General features: G+C 44.8%; 1 protein-coding gene across 17 annotated transcripts in view; it reads right to left on the minus strand.

Annotated features, from left to right (window-relative positions):
- arhgap44a (Rho GTPase activating protein 44a) overlaps positions 1-15,609 on the minus strand; it is a 378,392-nt gene that overhangs the window by 66,517 nt on the left and 296,266 nt on the right. For 11 of the 17 annotated variants that reach the window (XM_038778043.1, XM_038778047.1, XM_038778050.1 and 8 more), the window contains exons 7-10: positions 13,415-13,532; positions 8,200-8,268; positions 2,680-2,761; positions 570-602 (exon numbers count right to left, since the gene is read on the minus strand). In XM_038778043.1, the coding sequence (XP_038633971.1) occupies positions 570-602; positions 2,680-2,761; positions 8,200-8,268; positions 13,415-13,532 (302 nt within the window). The remainder of the gene's footprint in view (positions 1-569; positions 603-2,679; positions 2,762-8,199; positions 8,269-13,414; positions 13,533-15,609) is intronic. The other 6 variants (XM_038778049.1, XM_038778048.1, XM_038778038.1 and 3 more) reach the window with 1 other exon arrangement.

The raw sequence follows: 15,609 nt of genomic DNA on the forward strand, positions 1-15,609 counted from the left end.
GCTCTTTCAGAGGGTCGGTGCACACTCAATGGGCCGAATGGCTTCTTTCTGCACTTTAGGGGTTCAATGCACCTGCATTAAAGAGATCTTGCTTGGGAAAGGTTGCTCAAGGAAGAAGTTCGCTGCAAAGTGAATTCTCCTCCGGCAGTGCCCCCCCACCCCCATGCAGGTGTCCCGGTGGGGTGAGGTAGCTACAATGGGAAATCCCATTGGCCAGCAGCGGGAACGGAGAATCCCTCTGCCAGCGATGGTGCATTGCTGAAAAACAGAGGGCTGGGGAGGCAGAGAATTCAGCCCTGTGTTTTAAATGATTCAATGTATTGTAAAACCATCATTTGAGTTTATGAGCAGTAATGTTCCTTGTAATAATGTACCGCTTACTGCGGACTCAGCTGCAGTTAGCTTATTAATTTGCTAAAATATAATAATTGCAGAAAATATTACAGTAATTCATTTACAAGCTTGTTATGTGACTAATTAAACACTTGAACTGGGATGGGGGGGGAGGAGGGGGAGTGAGCACAAAGCTGTGACACAAATAGAACTTTTCGCCAAAATAATTTCCTCACTTTGGGCTTGAGAGGGTTTCCAGGTCTCTCTCCCTAAAGAAAATACAGAAAGACATTTATAATGGCGTTGAGTCAAATGTTTACACAAGGACACAACGGTCCCCTTATCTAAGTAAAGATATCCTGGCATTGGAGGCAGCCCAGAGAAGGTTCACTGGTTGATCCTGGGTATGGAGGGATTTACTTATGAGGAGAGGTTGGGGGGGTTGTTCTTGTACTCATTGGAGTTTAGACGAATGAAAGGTGCCTTATTGAGACATTTAGCACTCTCAAGGGGCTTGATAGGGTCGATTCTGAGAGGTTGTTTTTCCTTGTGCGAGAGTCGAGGACAAGAGGGCATAATCTCAGAGTTATGGGTCGCCCATTTAAGAGGAGGAATTTCTTCTCTCAGAGGGTAGTGAATCTGTGGAATTCTATACCTCAGAGGCAAAGAGGCTGTGTCGTTAAGAATGTACAAGGCTGAGGTAGACATTTTTATGCAGTAAGGGAATCAAGGGTTATGGGGATAAGGTGGATAAATGGAGTTGAGGATTGTATCAGATCGGCCATGATCTCATTGAATGGTGCAGAAGATTCAATGGACCGAATGGCCACTTCTGCTCCTACGTCTTATGGTCTTATGGATGAGACCATACTGCAGAGCTATGAGCAGTTCTGGGCACCACATTTTAGGGAGGATATATTGGCTCTGTGGGAAGTGCAGTCTAGATTTACCAGAATGATACCTGGACTCCAAAGCCACGAGGAAAGGTGAAGTAAACTAAGGTTGCATTTCATGGATTTTAGAAGGTTGAGGGATGACTTGATGAAAACCTTCAGGCTGTTAAGGGGCATGAATGAAGCCAATTGGGAAAAATTATCTGGGCAGCCTAGAGCTAGAAGGGACAATCAAAAAATTACAAGCAGATGTTTCAGCGGTAAAATTAGAAAACACTTCTTCACACATAGGGTGGGAGAGTTTGGAAGTCTCTTCCATAAACAGTAGTTGATGCTTAATCAGTTGGTAATTCTGAAACAGAGAATGATTTTATATTAGCCAAAGGCATGGAGGGAAATGGGGCAGGGGCCTGTATATGAAGTTAGGTCACAGATCAGTCATGATCTTACTGAATGGCGGAACAGGTTCAAAGGGCTAAATGGACTCTTCCAGTTCCTACATTTCTATGTGACGCTGCCAACAGGAAGGGAATTTTCATGAAGACCAGCTCAATGGGAACAAAGAAATATAAGATCACGCTAAAAAAAACCAAGGGCAGAATTTTCTGCTCCCTCGTCGGCTGGTTTGCAGGCGGCGCAGATGAGAGCAAGAACAATTCCCCGGATGGTCTTAGCGCCACTTCAACGGCCTCTTTTCTACATCGGATGAAACTCCTCCTTCAACAAGGTCTGCACAGCCCCCATCCCCCAAAGATTGCTTCCTCTCCCGTGGTCTCCCCATCTAGACCGCGATTCCTCTCTCTCCACGCTGCCATGAGACCATCCAAATTGACCTGATCCTGGGTTCTGGGACTGGATGTAGCCTAGTCCTGGCCACTGCGCTCCTGGCATTGTTGGGACTGAGGACTAACCCTCGGAGGCGGGTCTCCCTCCAGAGTGTGGGGCAGAAGTCGCGTCTCCAGCCAATTAACACTCCTTGGACAGCTAAATGGCTGCAGGGCAGCCAGTATTGTTGGGGTGCGTTCCTCGCTGTCTCTTCAGGTGGGTTTCCCACCCTACTATCTGAAACGCCCTGCCCCAAGACATCGCTCAGCTGTCCTCTCAGCTCAAGGAACTGCTTCTACACATTTTTCTCAGTTTCAGTAATAGGTTTTAGCATATTGTAGCCTCTTGCTTACATGGTAACAGACCACATCAATATGAATCTTCGACAGATTTGAGACTTAGCAAAACTACTAAAAAGTTCACCCATTTCTTTCAATTATGACCGAGTTGCATATTTTCCCACTCCTATTATAACTCCATACTTTCAAACGAACTGAAAGCTTCACCGAAGCGATTACAGAGCAGAGTCAGAATTCTGCTTCCACTATCGTCTCAAAGCTAATCTACATTAATCTGAGAATTTGAATGAACAATCCAGAAAAGCAGGAGCACATTAAAATGTTCTTACCTTGATGTGCTTTAATTTGAGGCAGTATACTCTGTAAAAGTACTAATGACTTCCTGTGATATTCTGCTTGCACTTCTATTAACTGGGGGAGGAAAAAACATGGTTTACAGTCAATAAAAATACAGACGGTAATGAGGCATCCCCTAGTTTGAGTTCACTGAACTTCGCAAAAATTAACAAGCCAATATCTGAAGTTGAGTGAAATTAGTTGGATCAAAAGTGTCAACGAATTCAAATGGGCTGACCTGCCTCAACATGGGGAGGTGCCCTCTTTCTTGAAGCCACAGTCATGACCACCTCTATCAGTAATGTCAAGATGTCGGCCCTCTGATTTGGCCAACAGTTTTGAGAAACGGGCTGCTGCCTCTTAATTGGACAGCACTCCCAGCAACAGCCTCTTAGAATCATAGAATTTACAGTGCAGAAGGAGGCCATTCAGCCCATCGAGTCTGCACCGGCTCTTGGAAAGAGCACCCTACCCAAGGTCAACAACTCCACCCTATCCTCATAACCCAGTAACCCCACCCAACACTAAGGGCAATTTTGGACACTAAGGGCAATTTATCATGGCCAATCCACCTAACCTGCACATCTTTGGACTGTGGGAGGAGCACCCGGAGGAAACCCACGCACACACGGGGAGGATGTGCAGACTCCGCACAGACAGTGACCCAAGCCGGAATCGAACCTGGGACCCTGGAGCTGTGAAGCGATTGTGCTATCCACAATGCTACCGTGCTGCCTCTTAACTGGCTGCCATCAGTAAAGTCAACCCTGGGGTCCTCCATCCACATGTGAACTCGGGATCCGCTTCCAGTGCTGGCAATGTGTCTTCCTATTGCCAGCAAAATTCAGCCCATGGAGTTATTACTGCACCAAAGGAGGCCATTCGCCCCATTCAGTCCATGGTAACTCTGTAGAGCAATCCAGACAGTACCATTTGCTCACTCTATCCCTATCACGCTGCAACTTTAATTCTCTCAAAATCCCATTCATTTTCCTTCTCAACTAATTCATCATCATAGCTTCTACCATCCTCTTCGGCAGTGAGTTCCAGGCCATTACCCTTCACTATATAAACATGTTCTCCACCTCTTGCCCAAAACTTGATATCTGTATCCAATTGGCCTTGTACACTCAGCTAACGGAAACAGCTTTTCTTGGTTTGCCTTATCTGAACCTGACACAATCTTTTCACCTCGACCAAACCGCCCCTCAATTTCCTCTGCTCCACAGAGAACAATCTCTCATTCCATTATACATGGAACATTTTTTGGAACATGCTCAATGAGCTCCATTATAACATTTGGGAACCACAATCCTCAACAAATGCTTCATCTAAATTCTAATCCACATCCCCCAAATCTTCATTATGTACATTTAGCCATTGTTAGCTGAATTTATCTTTATGGCATCATCCTAATTCTAAATCCTTTACAGAACAAATAGTCAAATATCCCAAAAGGTAACGATAAGGTCATGTGAAATTTGGCAGTGGATACACTACATTCAATACACAGCCCACAGAAATGGAATTATAGGCAGCCATTTGGGCTTGGATCATGAATTCAATCCACTGGGAACAAATAGGAAGGGGCTTGATCCAAATAGTTTCTATTAATGGAAGCAAATGGGCAGTGATTTGGTTCACTCAAATTCTATTTACTTGGAACAAAATGTTATATTATGTACTGCGTAGTGAAAGGGAGTTCTGTTATGAAATGTTAAAAACACTGGAATTTGTAAGACGGCTATGCCTTAAACTGTCTCCTTCAAAACAAGTTAAATGGAGTAATTTAGAAAGGGGGATGTGACCTCCTATGGAGTCTGCTTGCAGACATGCCCATGTGACCTTATACTAAATCTGACTGGAGAACTGTGACCTGCTTGTTATTAAGACAAAAATTCAAATCAAAACTTATTGAAAGTAAGGTGCAGGTTGGTTAGGTACGCCTGGACATAAAGGAAGAGGCATCTAGGTTTGCTGCCTATGGATTCACAGGAATCTGGTGAGTTTGGTGGGGACTCAGTTGCCTTTGCGCCTCCACCCTGATTAAGCCCTTGGACGACCTTCTAGCTCTGCTGCCAAATGAGGCCCTCAGCTGGCCCTTAAGAACTTATCCCGCTACGACTAGTATTTACCCAGTGGCAGGCGGGAGGGCTCGCCAAACCCATGTGGGGTAGTTTGTGGACGTCTCTGTGGTGGTTGGAGGGGTCCCTCACTCAAAGGCACTCAATGCCTGATTACTGAGTTACCCAGCATTGGGAATGTAGCTGCTGAATAATGAAGAGCATTTTGGCCTCTGATTGGCCAGCAGACCTCAAGGAGCTGGCCTGTCAAGTGCCTGAGTAGCACAGGTACAGTAGGCCTTCATGGAACGAGATGATGGTGGGTGAGGGGACCAAAAAGGCCTGTTTTGGGGTCAACCACCATGCAGTGTGCTGATAAGGAAGATTCTCGGTTTGAAGAATTTAGGCTTGTAAAGAGTTCAAGGCCAAGAAGTCGCTAGAGAGTGCCTTTCTATTGAAAATCTATTTGATTATACTGAGATGATTGAGTGAAGGGGGCTTTGTTTAAAAGGACCCTGGAAGACTCACCCTTATGGGGCAGGGAGAAGAGATCCTGTTGAAGCCGAGAGGAGCTTGGGGCTTTAAACACCAAATACATTCTGCCGATAGTCTGATGTAATGTATAAATGTGGTGTGGGGGTTTCCATTGTCAGAAGTTCTTAATGGAGAAAGTATGCTTTCTGTAGTTCTAGTGCATTAGTTGCCTCCTAAAATAATGGTTAGTCAATGATGATTTTAGTTTGTCTCGGTACAAATCTTAAAAATCTTCTCATATGATTGGTTGGTAAATATCAGAGATTGAAAGGAAGTGGTCCATTGTAATTCTATCATTAGATTGGATTGTATGTACATGACATTTACTGAATTTGTCAGAAGTTCACGGAGTACAAATGTAAATAGATTTTGCATTTGTCACAAAATATATAAAAGGTTGGTGTCCAAATCAACATTTTGGACCAATCAAGTTGCATGCATCTGTTTCTAAGTAGCTGACAGTCAGAAGACATGGGCTGGCTGGATTTGTGAGAATTGTGGGCTGGTTTGTTTTATCTCAAAAGGTCATTACAGACTCAAAGACAGGTATTAGTCATTAATAGATTTTACTGGTGTGCAATACTCTCTTTAAAGTTAATGGAAAAGAGGAAAATGACAGGAGCTTCAAATAGAATAAACCAAAATTTAAATGTATCCATCGACTGCTCCAGAAGCAAGGAAGTTGCCAGAAAATGGAAAGGTGATGCACCCAGGATAATGAGTGAAGTGTTGACAGATATTTACTAAGCCGTACCGATCAGAGTTCCTGCCGGGAAATATCCTCTCCTTTCATAACATCAAAGTCAAGCTTAAATAAAATCACAAAGTGCCGTCTTGCTCAGTTTATTAAATTAGCTCTTCATATTGTATCTAACAATGACATGATATTGGGCTCTTGCATGCGAGTATAAAGCAGCAATGACATCAAGAAGTAACCATCATGTCACGTCACAAGATGCTTGACACAGTCATTTGAAGTCCAAGTTAAGGCTGCAGCGTGAATTCAAGACAGAATACTTAACACAAACATACAGATTAGGTGTAGACCATTCAGCCCCCTAAGCCTGCTTCACCTTCAATAAAATGGTTGATCTGCTTGTGGCCTCAACTCCACATTCCCATCTACCCACAATGACCTTTGACTCCCCTGTTGGTCAAGAATCTATCTAACTCAGCCCTAAAAATATTCATTGACACAGTTTTCAGAGCTCTCTGGGGAAGAGCGTTCCAAAGACACACGACCCTCTGAGCGAAAACATGGGCGGGATTCTCTGACCCCCCCGCTGGGTGGGAGAAGCGCCGGGGGTCGATGTGAATCCCGCCCCTGCCACCTAATTCTCCCGCCTCCCAAAAACCGGCCCGGTGTGAGTCGCGCCACCCGCCTCGGAGAATGGCGGGATCTGCCGCAACTCAATTGGCGCCGGGGCTGCCCGAAATCTTTGGCCCGCGATGGGCTGAAGACCTGCCCGTCTGTCGCCGGTCCCACCAGTGTAAATTGGAGTAGTTCCCTTAGCGGCGGGACCTGGCGGTGCGGGCGGACTTGGTGGGGGGGGGGGGGGAGGGCGCGGGGGGGATCTGGCCCCGAGAGGTGCCCCCACGGTGGCCTGGCCCATGATCGGGGCTCACCGATCCGCGGGCGGGCCTGTGCCATGGGGGCACTCTATCCTTCCGCATCAGAGGCTACACCGGTCCGCCATTCCTGGTGCGGAAGCGAATCCCTCTGCCCATGCGGGGGGATGACGCCAGCATGCACCAACTCGCGCCGGCCGGCGGAGGCCCTTCAGCGCCGGTTGGCATGGCGCAAACCACTCCGGGGCGGGCCTAGCCCCTGAAGGTGCGGAGGATTCCGCCACTCCGTCCTGTTCACCTCTTATTTTTCTCAGCTCCAATGGATACAGACCCTAACTTGCCCTACCGTTCCTCATAAGGTGATGACCACCACTCCCATCCCATGTGTCAGCTGAGTGAATCTTCTCTGAGCTGTCTCTAATGCATTTATATCCTTTCTTAAATAAGAGACCAGAACAATACACAGTACAGTTAATATCATACATCCAAATCCTACAAAGTTTGCAGGTTATATTTAGTCTTGAGTCCATTTTGCTTTTGCTGGCTGGTATATGGAGGAGTAATACCATCTATTTTGCTGATGTGCAGTGGTGATCATACATACTATGAGATTAATGACTACAATGGAATCATCGTAAACTTTTGCCGGAAAAAAGTTACCAGAGATTAAATACAAAGAGCAATAACCATGCACGGTAGTAGAGATCAAACCTTTTGTAGTTACTTAGGAGACAAATGCTGCAATTGGAATCTCTCTCGATAGATAAGCAAAGTGGACTCCCTTGCTTAGATTCATCTTGTCACCTAGCCTTGTGAAAACATCATAATCTCACTGTGCCTAATAGACAGAAACTACCTCGTCTCTAATAATGCACTAATGTGCTTTCACCTGAGTACTGAAGACACACAAAGGGCTTTCTCACAAACAGGAGACCATCTGGAACACAGAGACAAAGGTGAGATATTTGGTTTGTTCCGACAGGTGTCTAACCCCCTGAGGAACACCAGCACGGAGTTTCACTGCATTTCCACTGCTTGCCCAGGAGGAATAACTCATCGAACATCATTAACTTCCCACTGAACTCAATTACCTTCAAGTGAAACTGACATTCTTCACACAAATAAAATGGATGAAAATTAAACATTTAAATCTGTAACAACATTTTCTCAAGTACCCAGTGTTCTGTTGGGGATGGGGTAATTAGATCCCAAGCTGATCAAAGGACTTTTAAATCAAAGGCAGCATTCCGGTCAATTCACTGAGGAGACTGATTTCAATCAGTTTGAAGTTTTAACATTTTTTTCTGGTTTTTATTTCAATAATCCTTATATTTCTATTGTACTCACTGTCTGAAAATAATTTGCATAGTCTATTTCTTTGGCCACAAAACTGTACATGTCCGCTGCCAGTTGATCCTGCATTTGACAGAAAAATGGAAATATGTTAGTGAGTTCCACAACACTTCAGATGTTCTAGATTCGATTTGGCTTGTTCTTGGAATGAGAGTGAATTATGCTGAGAGTCATTTTTGAGTAAGTGTGGGTTATTAATGATGTAGTCACCTCTTGATTAATATGTTTTTATATCCCAACCAAGGTATAGAATCCATAGAAACCCTACAGTGCAGAAGGACGTCATTTGGTCCATCGAGACTGTACCGACCCTTCATTTACGCCCAATCCCCCACCCTATCTTCATACTCTGGCGCATGGATCATGGGCAACCCACTTAACCTACACATCTTTGGATTGCATACTTAATAGTGATACCGGAGGTTTTGTTTACATCACTACCTTTCATTTTAAATAGTGATCTATGTAAGTGATCTGGTGGAATATTCTCAATTGCTTGCTCATTCTCTGCAAATGATTTAGTTTCCAGAACAGGACATCACTAGTCAACTGAAAAGAAAACAGAGGGGTATCTTATTATGAAAGCAATCATCTTGGACCCTATTTATTGTATTGGTAAGGATGGAGCTGTAATATAACTCTAGTGTGTAACTCTAATTAAAATATATTGAAAATAAGACTACAATTTTGCCATTGCAGTGTTACACTTATTCTCTACCTTCATCTAGAGGTGACTAAAGGTCAGCCAGTTCCATTACATTTCTATCGAAACATTATAGTGCTGAGAGGCAGTCGGTACTTGGATAATTTTATCTTGATGTATCTAGATATCTTGAAGGTTAACTAAAGAGAATTTTCCGTAAACCACATTAATCCTGACATATTATCCAAGCATATACTTTAACTACTCATCCTCCGGCTGGACAGGTGTTGTCACCTGTTTCTTGGCCCTTGGATAGGCTCATTTTTAGGAATTTACGGGTGGAATTCTCCGCTCTCTGCTGCTAAGATTGGGAATCCCAATCGGGCAGAGAATCCTGCGTCGACCCAAAATCGGGATCGGCACCCGGTGGCAGACGGGTCCTCAGTCTCAGGTCCCGCCCTGGCAGCCATAGCGGGTTTCCTGCTCTCTGCCGGTGAGAACATGCAAATAGCTCATATGCATTAATTTTTATGTGATTAATGGGTTGGAAGCCCATTTCTGCGCCCCCCCCCCCCCCCCCCCCCAAAGCGGAAACTCCATTGAGTGGGCTTTGCTGTAAGTATTGCCAAGCGCTGTCCTGGTGCAATGAGCACAGAGGGGGATCAAGGAGGATCGCCCGTTGCTAATGTGCCCCTCTGCTGCCGCCAGGTTTCAAATGGAGGGTCCCCCAAGGGTTCTAGGTGTTAGGCGTGCTCGGGCTGTGGGTAAGGAGTTTACCCCGGGACTTTCTCTCGGGGTTGGGGGTCCCGTGTCTGGAATTTCCCTTACAGCATTGGGCAATCTGAAGATCACTCTTGGCTTGGTAATGTCAGGCAACCCTCTGCTCAAAATCACTATCATTCTCTGACCTGTTTGAACTCTGAAGCTATCTTCTCACTCTGAACTGCTCTGCCTGGCAGCTGATGAGCACCAGACAGTTCACTGAAGATACAAGCCAGGAAGACTTTCCCTTTCCTCACATCTGCTCCTTCAAGGCCTAAGCTTTTGAAATTGCTCCTGTTTGACGTCTCTGAACTTCCTGGAGAGCCCACAATACTTGAATAGCTTTGAAATCTCCTGAGATCCTTTGCAATGCATAGCATCACATTACAGTACCATTAACTAACCTTTGATTGACAGCTTAGTTGGTTAAACACAACAGGCAGGAGGTTTGTTTATTTATCTTTCCCTTCACACTTGAATGCATCTGAAGTACCCTGCATTGATCCTTATCCCAATGTATATAAACAACCTTGTTGAGATTGACAGCTGCTTCCCACTCCAACAGTGCTAAGTGCTTTCTGCTTTTAGAAAAAAGAAGTGAGAGCACTTAGTGCTTTGAAGTGGCCAGCAGCTGTCAATCAGAACAAGGTTGTTTATAAACAAAAGGAAAGACAAATAAACAAACCTCTGCTGTGTTCAAACCATTAAGCTGTCAATCAAAGGCCAGTACTGCACAGTGAAAGTGAATGAATGTGAAACATTTCAAAGGATCTCAGGGGATTTCAGGGCTTTTCAAGTGATGTGGGGTTTGTAGAAAGGCTCAGACACTTCAGAAAACAGCAGTTTTACTAGCATGGGGCTGAAGAAGCAGATGTGAGGAAAGGGAAAGTGTACCTGGCTTGCATCTTCAATGAACTGTGCCACCTGCTCATCAGGTGCCAGGCAGAGCAGTTCAGAGAGAGAAGGCCAGTTCAGAGTTTAAACAGGTTAGAGAAGAATGATGATTTTGAACAGAGGGCAGCCTGAGATCACCATAGCAACAGTGATCTTCAGCTTTCCCAGGGCTGGAAGGGACTGTTCAGACACGGGACCCCATCCTGGGGGGAGGGTCCCCGTGTCAGCCCCTTACCCACAGCCTGAGCCCACCCAATTCTGAAAACCCTTGGGGGACCCTCCATCTTCAGCCCGGCAGCAGCAGAGGGGCATATAAGCAATGATGGGTTGACCCCCTTGTCCCCCCTATTCCAGGGCGCCAGGCTAGCGTGTCACTGCCAGGGTGTGTCATAGTGTCGGGGGTAAGGTACCATTGATAATGCTGGGGGAAGGGACTGAAGGGGGGTGGCTGAGGGGAGAGGAGAAGAGTTGCCGAGGGGGGTGGGAGGGTGGTGAGCTGGGGATAGTGGCTGGGGGTTTGTGTGTGTGCGGTGTCAGGTCAGCCCCATGCATGCGTGGTGTTTGGGGAGGGGTGGGGGAGAGAGGATTCGCCTCCTTGATGAGAGTTTGGAGATGTTTCTCTTGTCAGCGGGATGTCAATATTTTGGATGTGGGGGGGGGGGAGGGGGGAGAGGGGTCAGCCTCTGGACGCTGGGGTCGGAGCACCCGTTCAAAAGGGTGGCCCAAATCCAGTGAGTGCAAGGGAACCAGTGTGCTCGCCACTATGCATAAATTAGCATAGAAGACGTATGTGAATACTTTCTAGTTGATGCTCCTAATGCCAGCGGGACACCGTCCTGATTCTCCACAGGGGGGAGCACTATGTATCTGAACCAGTGACTCCCGCCCTACAGCAATCACTGCACACCAACAGGGTGGCTCTTGTAAATTCTAGCATCATGTACCTTCAGAGTACAGTAAGCAGATAGAATGGAACCATTTTGTGCCTTGGGGTGGGTACATACAATTCTGAGCATCCCTGGGAAATATTTGATGTGTAAAAGATTCAGATTTAGGGGGTCACAGGCTGAATGACAGTAAAAGACTTGCCATCGTGACATTCCTCACAAGTTCTCAGCAATGTTGGAATCTGAAAGCTAATGAGGCTGTTTCTACACTCCTGCTATTCTTCAGTACTGCTATGAGAGGGTTATATTTTTATCTATTAATTGAATGTATTGATACAGGATAAACCAGTTAAGCTCAAAAACTAGTTACAATGGGTTCTTGACCAACAGTGGCTAACAAACACAAAACAGTACAGGAGCCAAACTAGACACAACACGGTACACATGAGAACCTTCAACATTTCTAACTTCTCTGTTACCTCTTTGGATCTCGGAGGTGGCTCTTGGGCATAAATGAATGAGAAACAACTCATATTAAATTGCCATTATCAGCTTGTAAGTTAAATAAATCTTTTGATGTCATCTGTTTTTTTACTTGGCAGCAGACTATCTTCCAACCTTTTTTTTTAACCAATCAACGCTGAACGAACAGGTATTGCAATAGTCTCCCTTTGATAGACACTTGAAGTCATTTGAGTTTGTCGAAGGATATTCATTTTCATAGAATGACACAAATGACAACATAGAGGAGGGTATCCAATTGATTTGATGCTCTTCAACTGCAATTAAATAGAACTCTCCTTGCTGAATTGCAATAATTGTACTTTTAGTAGCAACTGCCTGAACACTGTCTCTGCACATCATTGTAAAAGCAGTGAGGCAGGTTGACTGCAACTGATCCTGTCATCACTGATTGAAATGACCTGAGATTTTAAAAATTCTATCCTTCCTACAATTTAACTTCTTATGTGGGTAAGACTGGACAGTGCTAAGAGTACTCAATATCGTACGGGCAGGCTCATGCTTCTTCTGTCACTTCAGGAGCGTTTCAGTTTTTGGTCTACTTTTCATTGTGAAAAGAACTACTCAGTTAGTTGGTAATATCAGATATCCAGGAAGATTTATCTCTGGTGAATATATTTAGTGAAATAAATAATGAGCTTCAAAAGAGTTTCTTCTCCAACACCTTCCTGTTTGCATTCCAGAGTTTGATTACATAATTTCTTGCGCTGACACATTCCTGTCATCTATGGAAAGTGACTTACTGACATTGTTAGAAAATGCTCTTTTTGTATTGCCTTATACAGCCAATTATACCTCAGTTAAACCCTCTTCCCATTGATTTACCCCATTAGAGCTGGGACTGGTCTGCAGTCATTAATCATGATCACTTTTGGTCACATGACATAGGACCAATACAAAGAGACTCGATGGCAAAAAAACCCCAGAAAATAAAAACCAACATTAAACGGGAAACCAAAATGGTGGTCAACACCGTGGAAAAATATATTGGAGTATTCTCAAATTTATAATATTTCAAGGATTTAGATGGTTGTAGCACGCAGTCATACTTTGCAGTTTATGACATCAACACAAGTCCTTTTGTTGTGTCAGAACCCTGAAATATACTCCTCTACTTAATTTGATCCAGGTAGTTATTACGCATAGAAAGATTTTACACAGTGCAATATGGGCTTCTACTGATGCAAACAATCTTTTTGAATGCGTTGTATCCAGATTACGATCCAATGATCCTCACTGGAAAGCAAATACAATACATATACACCCACATGCAAGCAGTGCACTGGATTATGATGGTCTCCGTAGTTGAACTGCCAGCCAAGCTTACTATTCGGGCTTATTCAAAGGCCTAGGCTCTGGAGCACTGTCCACAGTTCCAGCAACTTGTGAAGTGTGAATACTGCAGCATTTGTGTAAAGTGCTGAGCTTTGCTGCACCATGGCTCAACCTCCGCACATGGGTAGTGTACACAAAAGTATAAAACTCCAGTAATGGCTGGTACCCTGCAGATCTCCACTCGGTTCGCTGCTTCCTCCATTTCTTCCCTGAGTGCATCAGCCTTGGCACCGGACGACTGCAGATTGCTCGATAGCCCTGATGACTTTGAAGATTGTTGCCACCTGATTAAAGAGAAGATGCTGTGAGCAAAATGTTTCAAATGGGCAAAACAAATTGTAGACAAATTGTAGAAAATAATGTTGGCTATTTGGATTCACCAGTTTCTTACTGACCTCCCAGAAATCTCCCTGATACTTTTCACTCTACACATGTGATCTGTCCAAACACAATTTAATATTGTTATTGGCAGCCAGTGTATCCTCTGCAGTTAATGGGTGACAAGATCTATACTATTGAGCTGCAACTCATCACAAATTTGGCACAAATACTTCCCACTGAATATACTTTGATCCAAATTACCTTCTATGATATTCGTAATCCTTCTAAATAAAATCAATTCCTTCAATTCAGTTTCTTCAGGAAGTTTCCTTTTGGTTGAATGCTGAGTGACAAATGAGAGTCATCCAGTGACAATGTGACCGATATTCTTGACCCCAGTTGGTGTGCAGAGTTCAGAGGTCAGAAGCTTCCTCATTCCACTGTTCTGAGCTGAAGAATCCAATCCCATAATGGGAGCTGAATTGCTCTGGAAGTGCCCTCCACACTCATTGGCATCAAATGCCGAACTCTGTGTCACCAGAGCAGTAGGTGATACATTGTTCAATATGAGGATAATTTAAATTCAGAGAGGACAGTTTACCAGCTGACTACATCATCCAATTACTAGCATCTGTTTTACTGGGCAAGAAATAAGATAGCTAATGAACGCTATCATTCGAGCAAATACCTTGGGGGCGGCATGGTGGTTAGTACTGTTGCCTCACAGCTCCAGGGACCCGGGTTCAATTTCGACCTTGTATGACTGTGTGGAGTTTGCATGTCCTCCGCGTGTCTGCATGGGTTTCCTCCGGCTGCTCCGGTTTCCTCCCACAGTTCAATGATCATTTAATTGATGCTGTCAGTGTTTTTATTTAAGGTTCTTTTGAAAACCATGTTATTCTGCAGTGTGTGGAATGCTGTTTCCCCGCTGACACACACGACAGTTAGTCTTCCTTACTTATCCACACTAGTAGCATCAAATTCACAGACTCCTCTTGATACTATGACAGCATCAAATTAACCAACTTCAAACATGGAAAATGTGGAAATATGTACAAACTGTAGTGCAGATTCATAGAATCCCTACAGTGCAGAAGGAGTCCATGTGGCCATTTGGCCCCTTGGGTCTGCACCGACCCTCTGACCCAGAACCCTGCAACCGGGGCTGGTTTAGCTCACAAGGCTAAATCGCTGGCTTTTAAAGCAGACCAAGCAGGCCAGCAGCACGGCTCGATTCCCGTACCAGCCTCCCCGGACAGGCACCGGAATGTGGCGACTAGGGGCTTTTCACAGCAACTTCATTGAAGCCTACTCGTGACAATAAGCGATTTTCATTTCATGATCTGCAGGTTAGGTGGATTGGCCATGCTAAAATTAGCGTCCAAATGTCAGGTTGGGTTCTGGGTTGCAGGGTTCTGGGTCAGAGGGTCGGTGCAGACCCAAGGGGCCAAATGGCCACATGGACTCCTTCTGCACTGTAGGGATTCTATGAATCTGCACTACAGTTTGTACATATTTCCACATTTTCCATGTTTGAAGTTGGTTAATTTGATGCTGTCATATTATCAAGAGGAATCTGTGAATTTGATGCTACTAGTGTGGATAAGTAAGGAAGACTAACTGTCGTGTGTGTCAGCGGGGAAACAGCATTCCACACACTGCAGAATAACATGGTTTTCAAAAGAACCTTAAGTAAAAACACTGACAGCATCAATTAAATGATCAAGCAATTCATCAAGTATATGTGGTATAAAGAACCACAGCTGGAATGGAATGTATCTCGGACTCTTTTCCACAATAAAGCTTTTGAAAACATAGGGTGGAATCTTGCTGCGGAGTTGGGGGGCACGTTTTTACAGCCTTGTCGCGCCCGACTTGTTGCGATCTGGATCTTGCTCTCGCTGGACGAGATCCAGACATGCATATTTAAATGACCCATTAGGCTCATTTAAATATGCATTCGCCGATTCTCCCAGTGCCCGGGAGCTAACAGTCTCGTCTGGGAGACCTTGCCATGGCACTGTGGAGAACCCCCGGGTA

The sequence above is a fragment of the Scyliorhinus canicula genome, chromosome 18 (assembly GCF_902713615.1).
Source record: "Scyliorhinus canicula chromosome 18, sScyCan1.1, whole genome shotgun sequence".
Classification (NCBI taxonomy): domain Eukaryota; kingdom Metazoa; phylum Chordata; class Chondrichthyes; order Carcharhiniformes; family Scyliorhinidae; genus Scyliorhinus; species Scyliorhinus canicula.